The following is a 14,280-nucleotide window of genomic DNA, read 5'->3' on the forward strand; positions in this document are numbered from 1 at the left end:
GCCACCAATTGCCCAGTTACGTAACACATCCGGCTTGCAGGGGAAAGGCTTGGGGTAGGGGGCCTGGGACAGCCGGGGCACCGCTGCTCCAGGTCTGAGTCGTGTCTGGGGCCAGTCACTTCGGCCGTTCGCCTCCTAATCGATGCTGGCGCCCTCAAAACAGCAGCTACTGCGCGCTCCTATATACTTGTGAATACAAATAAACGGTATACATACATAGCCACGGTTAGTATACTTGTTTCGCGAGGAGTTTGTAATAAGACGAGTCAGGGAAGGCCGTGTCTCCCTGCTTACATGAACTAATGTCCACTAAAACTTCTCAGCAATCCCAGCCGCATGCACAGCCAGCGATGCCGGCAAATGACAGCCGGGTGAGGATGCCGCGTGGATGGATGTATGGGTTTACCATCGTTGCCGCACCAGCCGCACCTCAACTGAAATGCTCTCTTACTTTCAATGATCAGGCTGATGTATGGCTGATGGTGGCACTCGGTGGCCTGGTTCTATGGAGGCGACGCTGCCTGTCGACTCAGGTGAGCGCCAACTGCCAGTAGTGCCTGTGCCGGCCCCACCTGCTCCCGGTCAAGGCCAAGCGCATACTTGACTTCAACAAAATGCGTGCAGCTGCGGGAAAGCGCCGAGAGAATTGCGCTGAAGGCAACCCAGAGGGCGGCGGCTGGACCCCTGACACTGACCACAGAGGAGGTATGGGTCATGTCGCCAGCAGTCGGGCGTGAGTTTTCATGTTTGTGCTTGCCAGCCAAAACCCGGTACGTACCCAATCTTGCGAAACCTACCATAGCGCTGACGGGTTCCACCCGTGAATATTGCACCTTGTTATGCACCCACTAACTCACACCTGCAGATGTGCCTGGAGTCGTGCGTGAAGAGTCCGGGCGACTGGGAACTGGAACACCTGCAAGTGTTCGGCGCTGACCCGGCAGTGGTGGAGCGCCTGGTGCGTGGGTGTGTCGGGCCCGCACATCCGGCCGCAATGCATGAGTGGCCGTGGCACCTCCTGCATGCCTTGCATAGGGTGTTTGTCGCAATTCGTCATCTACATGCTGCACGCCGCTGCAGGGTAACATAGCGCACACCCAACTTAAGAGCAGTGTACCCTAGCTCCCCGCCGCCGCCACCGCCCGCAGGACAGCGAGGTGGTGCGGGCGCTGCAGCAGCCCGAGCTGCTGGGGCGGCTGGGGCTGCAGCACCTGGCGCTCTGCGACGCGCACATGCAGCCGCCCTACCTAGTGCTGCTGTGAGTGCCCGCCGCCCGCCGCCTCCGGAGGAGCCTTCCGTACCACCGTGCTACTGCTGGGTTGCTTGCTTGGTTGCACACGTAGTTTGCAGTGAGAAGTGCCGGACCGGGAGGAGCAGCTAGGAGAAGCCATCTGCAGTTGCCGCGCACCCGCTTGATTGCGTGCATATGGCCCCACACTACTCTCACAAATGCCTTTGGTACATTTTGTTGTGTGCAGCCAGGGACCGGCCCGCACCGGCAAGAAGTCCATGGTGCTGGTGAGTTCCGTGCGACACGAATGAACATCCGGAAGTGCATGTGCGCCATGGCCCCCGTCATGCTTGACCCTTACCTATTACTTTTAGCCTGATGATGATCGCTCTACCGCCCTTCTTTATGTGCTATTGCTCCTTCGCACATCCATCTTGCGTGCCAAACTGCACGCACCCCATACAGGAGCTCGCGCGCACAAACGGCATTACCGTGCTGCACCTGGACAAGCACTCGCTCGAGGCAGCCCACAAGGCGGCGTGCTGCTGGGGCGCGCTCGGCAGCTGGTGGTCCGGCGGCGGCAGCGTGGTGGCGGCCGCCTTCTCGCTCGCCAAGAAGCTGCAGCCGTGCATCATCCTGCTGGGTGAGTAGAGAGTGCCGCGTGTTAGGTCAAGTCTCTTAAACGCTTTTGCCTAAGGCTTGTGTTGCAGTAGTGCCATATGCGGCGGCTGTGTAGGTTGTGCAAGGTTGGGTCTGGCACAGTGTGTGTCAGGGCAAACCAGGTGTCTAGTGTTGGTTTTACGGACGGGCACGTGCGCGCGCAGGGCTTGATTGCACACCCTCGCTCCGTTACCTCGTCGGGGATACTCTGTGGTGTTGGGCATTGGGCATGCATAAACCGCGACGGCATGCCACCCATTCTTCATCCCCCTACCGCCCGTCCCTCCATTCAAAGCCCCACTTCTGTTGTGCGGGCATGTGCGCGCAGACAACCCGCTCGGACTGCCGGCAGCCATGCTGGTACGTACGTGGTTTCATTTGCGCTGCCCCTTCCGTCTGCTGGTGACGTGCGCATCGCTTCCGTGTTCTGCTATGCGCTTCCACTACTCACGCTTGTCATACTAAGGCGTTCTTCAATCTCCCGGTGTCTGCCCTACCTCCTGCACAGGCGGTGATCCGTGCCGAGGTGAAGCGCCTGCGCGCGGCGCCGCACAACTGGTCGCAGGAGCGCGTGTCGGTGGTCATGACCAGCAGCGCGTCGCTGCCCCCGCAGCTGCCGGCGTACGTGCCGGCCTGCCACCGAATTCGTGTGAGCAAGCACCCTTTGCGATTGTGTTTTGGAAAGTCAAGCGAAAACGGTATATTGCTCGCCTGGCTCATCATCGCTCTTCGGATTCCCTGTTTCTAAATGGGCTGCTTGCATGCCGCCTGATCCTGATCACCACAGGTGGCTCTGCCGACGACTCAGCAGCTGGGAGCCATGCTGCACGGCTTCCTGCGGCTCATGCAGGCGGCGTACCAGCAGCAGCAGCAGCAGCAGCAGCGGCAGCGGCAGCAGCAGCGGCAGCCGCACCCAAAGGCCGGAGGCGCGCTGCTCGGTGGCGGCCCCACCCCGCAGCCGCAGCTGATGGCAGCGCTGGCGAACTACGAGGACGCCGCGGCCCGCGGCGGCGTGGCGGGCGGCCCGCTGGTTCCTGCCGGCGGTGACGGCGGCTTCGGCGCTGAGGTGCACCAGTACCTGCAGTCATTGCAGGGCCGCACCGCGCCGCACGTGAGGTGGCTGGCGCTGCGGGCGCGGCTGCGGGCGGCGGGTGCCGACGGCGCGGAGTGAGTGTGCAGCACGTGCGGGGTTGGAACTTGGAACTGGATGCTGTGCCCTGCTGCTGAGCCTAGCTCAAATAGATTAAGCCGCTGCCTAATGATCTTGAGTGTCCATGATGTAACTATCTAATCTCCTCGTCCCCTGTCGTGCGTGTCTCCTGCAGGGCGCAGTTCCAGCCATTGACGCTGGCTCACCTGCGGGCGGCGCTGCAGGACCTGCTGGCGGAGGAGCACTTGCAGCAGCGGTCGTGATTATTGTTGGTGCCGGAGGGCTGTTCATCGCTGGATTTGTATGGGAAGTGGCTGTTACTGGCAGGCGCCTATGTAGCCTGAGTGGTCGTCTGTCCTAACACAACACATGCTTCGGCGTGTGGGGACGCGGCATTGGCGAGGGCCACGGATGGCCCTGTTACCGTGGGGGCATGTCGCACCCGTGGAGGGCACTGTAGCTAGGTGCGCCTGGCGCACGTGCACGAGACGGCATACTATTAACTTGTTACAGGAGTAATTTGGGTTGAGCAGGGTGGGGATGGCATGCGAATCTGGCCACTGACTCTGGCGTGCTTTGGCCGGGCGCTGGCTGACAGGCGATCAAAATCAAACTGGGTTGCCGGGTTTCGTTGCATTTCCGTTGGGGTACAAAAGCAGTCAGTGAGGACTGAGGAGCCATGCAGGAATGAAGGCCGGGCGATGGGCTCTGCGGTACCGGTAACGGGTAACCCCATGTTGGCTGACGCACCCTGAGCTGCGGCGGGACCCATCCAAGCAAGGGGCGTGAGTGGGCCGATTGTGATGCCGGTATGCAGGATGGACGACGCTACTTGACTTGCCACTCAAACAGTGTGCATCTGCAAAGTCCAAATTATCCATGCTCACACCGCCCGAGCTTCTCACGGCCTCACCTTTTGCTTGCAGCCTTTGCACCAGTGTGTCCGCCCGCGTGTCAATTCCTGACAGCGCGGGTTTCCCCAGTTTCCCCAAGCGTGTTTGCTGCGGCTAACTCATCGCACACCTCCATTTACCCGGCTCTCCAGGATGGGATGATGTAGCTGAGAACGGACGAGCCACATCGGGCTGGCTAGGTTGCCTGGGGCCACGACGATGGCTGAATCGGACGTGAATCGGCGGTGGAAGCCGAGCAGCTGCTGTGCCTGCAAAGCAGGTTTACAAGTTTCAGGGGATGTATTATATCGATATGGATTGCCAAGCGCACCGCTTTCTGCCAATCGCCGAGTGACTCTTGAACTGACGCGACTGCCAACCGTCACCAGGAACACACGAAGTCGGAGACCTGCTCGCATTGCCATGCGGGTTGACTATACATATACAAGGAGTATACTTTAATTAAACTGCCCCGAGGCAGCTCGACCAAGAGGCGCGCAAACACTGGTGGAGAAATGGATTTAAGCTGGGAGTATTTCAGCGACGTAAAATACATTTACACGTTCGCTAACTACTATGAGGTAAGCAGAGGCGCCTCGTGGCTGTCCGCGAGACTGTTTCGCCGCTGAGCACGCGCTGATGCGTCAAGGAGTAGCAGGCATCCTGCGGCTACCGTATGCGACGTGGCGATGAATTACCCAGCAGACGATGGAGCTGATTGGGAGGGAGGCGAAGCTCAAGCGACTGCTTAGTGCAGGGAGAGAAGGAGGCTGGGAACCTGATGCGCCGCCCCTCCTGCTGCACGCCGTCCCTCCTGAGTGTGTGTTGCCCCACGTTTACGCACGACCCACCCTACTGCATCCTGGATGGACTAGACGTGGACTGGCTGGCTGGCTGCTGTCTTCCTGGAGCTTTACATAAAACGCGGCACCATAGCACTGAATGCACACTTGCTGGTGGGTCACCTAAGGGCGTGCGGGGCGTTGTCACGTGGGGATGGGATGCCATGCACGCGTGGGGTGCTTACTTGTCGTGCTTCGTGCGGACGTCAGTCCTACCTCACCGCGACCCCGTTGCTGCAGGCCCGTTCGGCAGCGACCCGTTTGAGGCGCAACCTGCCGTCGTTGGCCGGGGCCACGAAGCTGAGCTTGACAGCCGCGGAGGTGCGTTGCGTCCTTGGTCGCGGACGTTTGTCCTGTGGCCGTGTGGCTTCGCCCAGTGCGGTACTGTACAGTGTTGCCGACGTGGCGTTGGCATTTGCACCATGCCTGTCGCCGGCACCTCTGCTGACCTCACGGCCATCACCACCACCACCCCGCTGCAGGCGGTGGTGGCTAAGCACGTGCACCTGCCGTGCCTGGTGGAGAGGACGGGGTCAAGCAAGTGCACCGCCTACCACTCACAACTCGTGCACTTCATGGTAAGCAGTTGCAGGTGTCATACATGATACATCGCACATGCGGCAGCTGTTGAGTGCAGCACGGCCTACTGAAACAGCGGCCGCCCTTATGGGGGGGGGCAGGGCAAGCATGGTGCCATGCTGTTGCAGTGGTATCTTCGCAGGGCCCTCCGCATTATGGTTGCTTAACTTGAGACCGGATCATGCGAATACTGCCGACCCCTCCATCCTCCACGTGCATTCCTGCCCGCCTCTCCAATGTCTCGACGTGCCTCCTCCGCCTCCTCAGCGACGGGAGGTGGCGCCGCGCCTGTTGCAGTCACCCCCGGACCCCAACATGCCGCCTCGCGGGCTCGTGATGTGAGTTGACCGTACATCAACACGGCGTCGGTAGCCGAGGGTGCATTCAACCCTAAGCATACCGGTTCTACTGAGGCACAAGTTGCCGCTGCTAGCTAGGCTAGGGTGCGGTATCTTTGCTGTGTATGTGTGTACCGTATGAATGTATGGCAACATAACAGCATGCACATAAAAGAAGTCGCGCCGCATGTTGGCGTCAACGGCGTGCCGTTGCAGGCACGACCCGACCGGAGCCGGCGAGGCCTGCCTCCTGCGGGTACGTACGCCAACGGGCCTGCGTCACTGGGCAGGGCTTCAGCAGCCGCCGTGATCATAGTTGGTTTCCCTAACCTTGACTCTTCGCACCCTCCCTGACGACAGGAAATTGCCAATTACAGCCAGGCCGTGAACGTGATCAAGCTCGACGCGGCTGTGCTGGCCGCCGCCTGCGAGACCGGCTACAGCTCCCTGCTGCCGCTCCTGAAGCGGCGGAAGTGGGTCATGGCGGCAGCCTTCATGCTGGCGCGCCGGCTGAGCCCCTGTGTCGTCATCCTGGGTAGGTCCCTAGCAGTAGAGCCGGCTGCCGGGGCACGAGCGCTGCGGCTGCATAGGGGTTTACCTTTGCAGTGCGCTTTAGGGAGCGCCAGGGAAGGAGCACAAGGTAGAAATCACCCAGCCCAGTGCATGCCGTTGCGCGTGTTGAAGAGCACAGGGAGAAATGAGCGCAAGGACTGAGCATGCGATGCATACCATCGTGTGTTTGTGTGAATTGCAAAACCTGTTGCTGTCCTGCCTTCTTGCCCCTGACAGATAAGCCGCATGAGCTGGAGCCGTACCTCCAGGTGCGTGCGTGTGGACTGGCTGGGCCGCGTGCGGCTGACGGGGGGAGCATCCTTCCATTTATCTATCCCAGGGGGTTGGATGCAGGCCATATGCTGTTTACAAATGCAAATAGTGCTGCTTTACACACGCACTACACAGGCGGCATTCATCCAGATGTGGCACCGCACCGTCACCGCCGCACCGCCGCCGGGCGCGCGGCGGCCCTTCGTCACCGTGGTGGTGCGCTCGGCCGTGCCGTTCACCTCCCTGGCGCCGCTGTTCTCCCGCAAGCCCATCCCCGCCCTGGAGCAGCTGGTGCCGCAGGAGCTGAGGCTGACGGTGCTGTTCGACTCCAAGGCGGCCGCGTACGTCGCCCTGCAGCAGCCGCAGCACATGCAGGCGGCAGCGGCAACGGAGGTGGTGGTGGCGGTGGTGCGGCAGGCCTGGAACGGATTCACAGCCCGCATGGCTGACACGGTCCGGACGTGGCTGCGCGAGTGGCAGGCGAGGCAGGGGCGCCGACTGCCAGCGCGGCAGGGGATCTCGGGGATGCTGGACAAGATTCTGGCGACCTTCCAGCAGCGCAGCTTCTTCGCGTTCCGGGTGGCGGTGACCGTGACGGTGGTTGAGGTCAAGTGGGTCGGGTGGCTGTAAGGGGCTGCTGGTCTTCAGTGGCAACGGCGCTTGCTTGGCTACTTGCCTGTTCAACACGCGAGGCCTGTATGTGTTGCCTGTGGGGCTGGCATGCGGGTATGGGGCGGGTGGGAAAGGCGGGTCTCGTCAGGACTCGTGATGACCGCGTCGTACACACACACTTCGTCCTGGGCAGCCGCATGAGCCGCAGAGACAGGGCTGGGACGCACCATGTCCCGGAACGACGCGTGCACAAGGACTTGGCGGGACCGTGTCGTGGGGCGTTGGGGCGTAGCATGGGGCGTAGCAACCCTTGCTCCCGCACGACGCCCGTGCGCCCCGCATGTATTAAGGCAACCAGGACTTTTCTGATGGTTCTTGGCTGGTGAATGGGTTCTTGTCTGATGGGTTCAATGGTCTGTTAGTACCGTACCTTACATGGTCCCTGCGCCGGTGGCCGTGCCGGAACCTTGCTGTTCTGATGCTCTGATGGCGCTTGGCACTAGGGTAAGCACTGTGTCTGTGGCAGGATTGCAGGCGGGAGTTCTCCGCTGGCTGGAAAGATGTATGTAGCTGATGTAGCAGCGATGTGAGTTCTGTTTGCATTGCAAGAAGAGCCTAGAGGATAGCCTCACAAGATGGCCCTGGTCACCATACCGGTATGAGCTTAGGCCCAGCAAGTGTGACTGTAGAGCGGAGAGCAGAGTTGCAGGAAGTTGCAGGAAGGAGTTCCATGAATGCTGTAATTTCGCGTCATAACCGGCGGCACATTGTAACTGTGCCTGGTTGGTACACTACTCTGTTAGGCTGGCAACTGGCTGGATGGTGCATATGCATGTGTTGAGGCAGGCACAGCCGCGCCTCACTTCAGTCCACGTTACATGGCTCTTGTGCGGCAGCATGCAGCGCACCATGGCAGCTCCCAGAAAGCACACCAGCAGATATGCGAGCCTGCCTGAGCCACCATCAAATCTCCCCCACAATCGACTGCTAGGCTGCAACCAGCCTCACGACCATCCTGCTGTCACTCCACGCGCGGCCTGCGCCACCCCAGGACCCCACATCACACCCTCGCCCAGCCGAGCTCCTCGCGTCCTGCTGCTGCTACCGCCCAGCGCCTGCTCCAGCCCCAGTCCCAGCTGCCGCTGCCGCTGCCGCCGCCGCCGGCCCTGCCTCATCCTCGTACAGCACGTGGTTGGACATGAAGGCGTTGACCTGCGCCTCCAGCTTGTTGGCCAGCTTGTAGTAGATGGTGTCCGGCGCGTTGTAGAGGCGGCAGTTGTCGAACACGCGGCGCAGGTCGGCGGTGAAGATGTCCAGGGTGACGTAGTAGCCGCGCGAGGCCAGGCGCTCCTCCATCACGTCCAGAGCCATGGGGTCCTTGATGATGTCTGTGTGTGTGTGGGGGGGGACAAGGGTGGAGACAGGGGAAAGAAGGTGGAAGGGAGAGGTTGGAAGGGAGAGGGAGAGGGTGAGATGGGCAAGGGGCGTGGATTGGAATGGGCTGGGCGTGCATGCTCACCATGCGCTGGTAAGCGGGCAGGAGTGGCACGTATACGAGTCAGTGAGGCGCAGGTAGCCCCCGGACCGGCTCACTGGCGACCCCGGCGCCCCCATACGATTACACCAGCAGCCGGACTGCAGCTCGTCCCCACCGGTATGCCTGGGCCCCGGCCCCGTTGGCCTCACGCTCAGGGCCTCCACCGCCCGCGCTTTCATGTCCAGGCTTCCACCTCCCGCCGCTATCCTTATCACGGCCATAGCCACCCCGCAACCCCACGCGCGACTGTTTTCTTACAGGATTGGTTCAATGTTGTAGTTCGGGAGAACGGATAAGCTTTTGAAAGCTGAGAGTCTTAGGCGGGCTTCGCTCCCGCGGCACACTGGGGTCGAAACCAGTGGCACTCTCCGAATAAACAAGTGTTCGAGTAAGCTTGCTTATCGTTGCATAGAGAGCTGAGACTATTTCAAGGCTCGGGGGTTCACCGTAGCGGGTACGGAATCGGGGGAACTTAGAGAGTCTGGTCCGCAGGACGGACTCCCGGCGTTTCGGGGTTGAATCGGCAGTGACAGCTGGCCCCGTTCGGTAGAGTCACTGAACCGTCACAAGCAATTTTGCATGTCGTAGCTTAATAAAAGCTAAATCGTTCGATAAATGATATTGCACGCTGCAACATTCAAAGTTAACCCCCGCAACCGCACCCACCCCTCCCTCCACCCACCCACCGTAGTAGTCGGGCGCGTCCTGCACCGCCACCCGCTCCCGGAACGGCCAGGCGTCCTCCAGCCCCTTGACGTGCTCCAGCAGCAGCACCAGGAACCGGTGCAGCGCCTCCGACCCCGCCTCCACCGCCGGACCCGCCCCCGCCTCGTCCAGCAGCAGCCGGAAGCGCGGCCCCTGCTGCACCATGTCCGGCGACCAGCCCGCCTCCCGCACCCCTGGGATGCCGCCGATGTCCAGCATACGTCGCCGCAACGCCGGGTCGGTGTCCGCTGTTGCCGCCGCCGCGTCACCAGCCGGCGCCCCGGCCCCTACACCGCCCGCGCCTCTCCCTCCTGCTGCCCCCGCCGCCGCCGCTGCTGCTGCCGTGGCCGCCGCCAGCCGCGCGTCCTCCTCCTGGAAGTGCCTCAGCCCGGTCCGCACCACGTGGGAGTTGGAGACCTGGCGAACGCGGTCGTCCAGCGCCAGGCGCTGCGTGCGGATGAGGTCGGGCAGGGCGGTGTAGCTGACGCGCGGGTGCATGACGCACTCCATCAGCGTGCCGCCGTCGTAGTCCTTGATGTAGCCCTGCCAGCGCTCCCGCGCCAGCGTGATCTCGCGCGTGAAGCCCTGCTTCTCAAAGTACCCCACCGCGTTGTTGTCGGCGTAGGTGAGGAAGTGCGTGAGGCGGTCCACGGTGCGCGCGAACTCCTTGGTCTGGTTCATGAGCCGCGTGCCGTAGCCCTTGACCTGCTCGTGGCTGGTCACGGCGCAGAAGGCGATCTCGCCGAATGCCTGCTCGTGGAAGGCGCGGTAGGTGATGCCGCCGATGACGGTGCCGTTGCGCTTCAGCAGCGCCACGGAGCGGTGCCGCCGGTCAAACACCAGGCGCACGATGTACTCCTGCGCGGTGGGGGTTAGGGTTGTGGGTTGGGGTGGGGTGGAGGTGGTAGGTGCGGGGTTGTGTGCGTGGTCATGGGGTGGGGGCGTGCGAGCCGGGTGGGCTGAGCCGGGTGGGCAACTGCGACTGGGGTGTGCACCACTAGCTTCACAAGCAACGACTAGGCTCGAAGCTCCGGCAGGACGCAGTGCCTCGCCCCCGCATTTTGTGGTGCGGCCCATGTGTACAATGCAGGCGTGCGGGCCGTGCGACCAACCCACGTGCGGCCCCCCACGCCCTCAGCCCACCCCCCGCGCTGCGCTCCACTGTCCCACCGCACCCCCTGTCTACCCGCTGCCTTCTCGCAGTGTCCTTCGCACCTTGGGCATGTTTGGCAGCTGCTTTGAGAAAATGTTCTTCAGCCCCACCAAGTAAATGAGGTTCTGCGGGTCGTCGTTGTTGAATACGTAGCGGAATGCGATGTCTCCATCCTGTTCGCGCTTTATAAGGGCCTCCTCGCGCTGCGAGTAGGCGCCCGGAGCGATGTAGGGCCGGTCCCGCGCTGAGGAAGAGCTCGGCCCTGGCCCCGCGGGTTCCTGCACCAGTTGGCTCGCTGCTGAACGTTCTTTTGCTTGCGCTGCCTGCTGCGCAGCTACTGCCGCGTCGCTGCGCGGTTCAACCTTGACTTCGCCGTTCGCGTCTATAGGCCCTGCGTGGCTTTGAACTTGCTCAATACATTGTCGTTTGGTAGGTGGTGCTTCGTCGCTCATGTCCGTTGACCAGCAGACTACCGTAATATTTTTTCTGCGTTTTGCGGTCCCAGGCAGCAAGGTCTGGTGCAATGAAGGGTAAAGAACCACACAAGCAAATTATGCACTCAGATGGATGCAAGGAAGGGACTTTGCTTCGGCATGAGCAAGCGAGACGCTCATGCCGAAGCGAAGTCACGTCGCTTTGTCCAGCTGTTGTCTCACGCAAACTTCCCACAGCCTTCCCAATCCACCACACAAGTAGTCAGACAGCATGGCCCTCATGATGCAGAAGGTTGCTGCTCCGGTCTCTCGCCGGGGCATGAAGGTGGTCGCGCAGGCGACCCCCAACACCGCCTCGCGTCGTGCTATTCTGGGCGTGGCGCTGCTGCCCGCGCTGATGTATGCCCCCAAGGCTCTGGCCCTGATTCCTGGTGAGTCGCTTGCGGAGCTGTGTGGCTGCGGGTCGCCTGGCGCGGGGGGCTCCAGATACAGTCCGAGGTGCCGTAATGACGTCCAGATCGCTCAAGTGCGATCATCGACTGGTCGGCGGGGCTCGGAGCACGACGGGCTTGCTCTCGACGGAATGCAAGCATGCGCGCGCGACCCCGCGGGGACCCCGCTGCCCAGCTGCTACATTTGCTGAGAGTTGTGATGAACTACACACGGCAATTGAGAGTACCGGGGTCGTGCAACTTGTCTGGGCGCGGCAGGCGTCGCCATGCACCGGGCCAGGCCTCTCGAAGGGTGTCTGGCCATACGGTAGTTCCGGGGGCGGCCCCGCCGCGCAGCCACCCCACACCACCCCATCCCTTCCAGTTCCCGTAACGCCCTCCTGCTTTAACCATTGCCCCCTGTCCCTCCTCCTTCCCTCCCCGCCACCAACCACCCCCCTCAGACGAGGAGGATGAGGACCTGGTGGAGAAGGCGAAGGCCAACCGCCGCGCCCGCCTGGCGCAGCAGCGCGGCGTGACCCGCGACTTCATGGCCAGCGAGAACCTGACCGACCGCCGCCTGGAGCAGGAGCTGGTGCCGGTGCAGAAGGCCGTGTACAAGCTGGCCAAGAGCGGCAGCCAGCTGGAGAGCGGCGACCTGAAGGGCGCGGCCAGCACCCTGTCCGAGTCCTGGGTGGGCGACTTCAGCACCGTCGCCTCCACCGTGTCCGGCAGCACCACCGCCGGCAAGCTGGTGGAGGCCATCAAGAGCGTGCAGGCCGCCGCCGCCAAGGGCGACGCCGCCGGCTCCAAGCGCGCGTACGTGAGCCTGGTGTCGGACCTGCAGAGCTGGGCCGACGCGTCTGGCCTGGCGACCAGCCTGAAGGGCCTGTAAGCGGCGGATTCAGTGTGGTGGTATCAGCGCGGGGTGGCTCTGAAGGAGTGGCAGCGGTGAGGAGTGGCGGCGGCAAGGAGCGGCGGGTCGGTCGCCTGGGCCCCAGGGGCGCGTGGCTCGGGCCTAACAGCCGTCACGGTGAGCGCTGCACAGTTGGGGCTCGGCGGCGCAGGCATGCCAGAGCTTGGGAATTAGGATTGCAGCATGGTAGCTTTCAGGAGCTTCACATGTATGTTAGAGCCATGTGGATCCTGCTGCATGTAGGGAAGAGGAAATTAAGAGGAAATTGTCGTTGCGTCTTCTGAGAGGCCGTGTTCAGGTGTTGGTGTATGCTTTGGATGTATGCTTTGGCAAGTGCGGCGTATATTGTTCTTGTGCCGCGGTGGTCAGTTAATTCAGGGACCATTATTTTGCTGCCAAGCAAGTAGCTAGTGATCAAGGGTCGCCACAACGGTGACAGATCTATGCGGCATGTTGGGGCCGTTGCAGCTGGCGCACGCACAGTTTTGACGGTCAGTATGGCTGCGCCGGCGCTACGTGCGCCACACTTTTTTCGTGCGGATGTTCCTGTAACCAGGATTCTGGTTCAACAAGTCCGGCCGTGTCACTGGGATGCCGGGCGGGGTGTTCCAGGCCAAGGCACCTCCAGCTCAGGCAGGCAGCGCGAGGCGGAATGCCAGGCGTAGCGGCACGGAGGGTGGCTACATACGAGCCCAGTCGAGGGGTCATCCGCACGCGGCCTGGCCCCGCTTCGCCGCCTTTGATGATGGCCTGAATCCTTCATTGGGCTGGGGGTGTTTGAGGGTGCGGAGCTCGAGGGGTCATCCGAGCACGCATCCACCCCCCACCGCACACCCTCCCAAACGGGAACGCCGCCATCGAAACGGCCATCCGGGCACGGACAAGAGGGTCATGGCGTCCAGGGTTGCCTAGTTCGTAGTACGCGTACTACGTACTACGTACTGTACTACGTACAATACGCTGCCCTCGTAGGCTAGTACGTTGGGAAAATACGTTGTGGTGGGGAAACCAGCGGGGTGGGCCGTGGCAGCGCCGTGGCGGGCGAGTGGCGCGAGGGGTGCTGGAAAGGTTGTCCGTCGAAGTTCGCGAACCATGGCTGCTCTCCGCACCGCAGCTGTGTTTTCTTATAACAATTTGAGTACAACAAGTTGAAGGAAATTCTGCTCGATGACTATGGCCGCACAAATCCAAATTCGCACCGATTCGGGCATGGTGCGCGCACGCGTGTCGTGTTTGCACCGGCTCCCCCCCCCCCGGATTTCGTGGCCCAGCGTACTATGCAACGTATTTTAACGTACTGTACTAGAAATCCTAGTACGCTGTATTAATACGCGTATTATGGATGCGGATGTTACAGAGGGGACAGTCCCAGCTCCCGAAGACGCCGAGCCATCACATGCTATCAGGGCCCAACCCCGACTTAATACGCGTATTATGGAGAGAGGGTAGCGTACTAGGATTAATAGGCAACCCTGATGGCGTCCTTGATGTGACAATGCATGGCCCACGGAACCCACAGAGATGTGGGGATCAAATGCTTAACACATTCAACGGCACTTCATGGACGCATTACATGGCTCCATTGGCGAGTATTGGCGACGACCGCACTGTGTCGGTGTTAGTAGCGCATGCATTTTACGGTGTAGATTATGCCGCGCCCCCGGGTAGAGTCACTCTCCACGTACGTTGGACGAGAGTCACTCTCCACGGTTGTATGTGTTGTGGCCGGGGTGTTGGATGAGTCTGATTGGCTCCCGTGGCGTGGACGGGCACGGGTCTACACTGGTCTACAGATCAGTTCGCTATGTAGCTTGGCAGCCCCGCCCCTCACGTTCCACAACAGGAGTCTCAGCTGCTTGTCCCTCGGGTCAGTGTTCTCCTACTGCTGAGGCTGCACCTCATTCATGGTGGTGTCCTGCTCCTGGGGTGGGGGCGCTCAAAGGTGTCGCACCGATGGGCGTGGCGCTTGCCGCA

The 14,280-nt window shown here is 61.7% G+C and overlaps 4 protein-coding genes across 4 annotated transcripts; 3 read left to right on the top strand and 1 right to left on the bottom strand.

Moving 5' to 3' along the window:
- Nucleotides 1–30: 30 nt before the first annotated feature.
- CHLRE_06g256100v5 (uncharacterized protein) lies at nucleotides 31–4,062 on the top strand. The gene is made up of 11 exons (XM_043062701.1): nucleotides 31–371; nucleotides 465–533; nucleotides 625–705; nucleotides 866–958; nucleotides 1,149–1,258; nucleotides 1,479–1,518; nucleotides 1,697–1,874; nucleotides 2,220–2,251; nucleotides 2,400–2,540; nucleotides 2,679–3,058; nucleotides 3,217–4,062. Exons 1-11 carry the CDS (start codon nucleotides 351–353, stop codon nucleotides 3,302–3,304), a joined length of 1,233 nt encoding a protein of 410 aa, XP_042923407.1. The 5' UTR covers nucleotides 31–350; the 3' UTR covers nucleotides 3,305–4,062.
- Nucleotides 4,063–4,250: 188 nt separating this feature from the next.
- CHLRE_06g256150v5 (uncharacterized protein) lies at nucleotides 4,251–7,915 on the top strand. The gene is made up of 9 exons (XM_043062702.1): nucleotides 4,251–4,515; nucleotides 4,810–4,890; nucleotides 5,017–5,097; nucleotides 5,259–5,354; nucleotides 5,623–5,693; nucleotides 5,910–5,949; nucleotides 6,054–6,228; nucleotides 6,483–6,514; nucleotides 6,654–7,915. Exons 1-9 carry the CDS (start codon nucleotides 4,450–4,452, stop codon nucleotides 7,146–7,148), a joined length of 1,137 nt encoding a protein of 378 aa, XP_042923408.1. The 5' UTR covers nucleotides 4,251–4,449; the 3' UTR covers nucleotides 7,149–7,915.
- A 77-nt stretch (nucleotides 7,916–7,992) lies between these two features.
- CHLRE_06g256200v5 (uncharacterized protein) lies at nucleotides 7,993–11,080 on the bottom strand. Its single transcript, XM_001696318.2, has 3 exons — nucleotides 10,588–11,080; nucleotides 9,354–10,230; nucleotides 7,993–8,518 (listed from the first exon to the last, which is right to left on the bottom strand). The coding sequence occupies exons 1-3, from the start codon at nucleotides 10,975–10,977 to the stop codon at nucleotides 8,232–8,234; spliced, it is 1,554 nt and encodes a 517-aa protein (XP_001696370.1). The 5' UTR covers nucleotides 10,978–11,080; the 3' UTR covers nucleotides 7,993–8,231.
- A 109-nt stretch (nucleotides 11,081–11,189) lies between these two features.
- CHLRE_06g256250v5 (uncharacterized protein) lies at nucleotides 11,190–12,870 on the top strand. Its single transcript, XM_001696572.2, has 2 exons — nucleotides 11,190–11,390; nucleotides 11,855–12,870. Exons 1-2 carry the CDS (start codon nucleotides 11,231–11,233, stop codon nucleotides 12,283–12,285), a joined length of 591 nt encoding a protein of 196 aa, XP_001696624.1. The 5' UTR covers nucleotides 11,190–11,230; the 3' UTR covers nucleotides 12,286–12,870.
- Nucleotides 12,871–14,280: the final 1,410 nt, after the last annotated feature.

This window comes from Chlamydomonas reinhardtii, chromosome 6 (assembly GCF_000002595.2).
Source record: "Chlamydomonas reinhardtii strain CC-503 cw92 mt+ chromosome 6, whole genome shotgun sequence".
Taxonomy (NCBI): domain Eukaryota; kingdom Viridiplantae; phylum Chlorophyta; class Chlorophyceae; order Chlamydomonadales; family Chlamydomonadaceae; genus Chlamydomonas; species Chlamydomonas reinhardtii.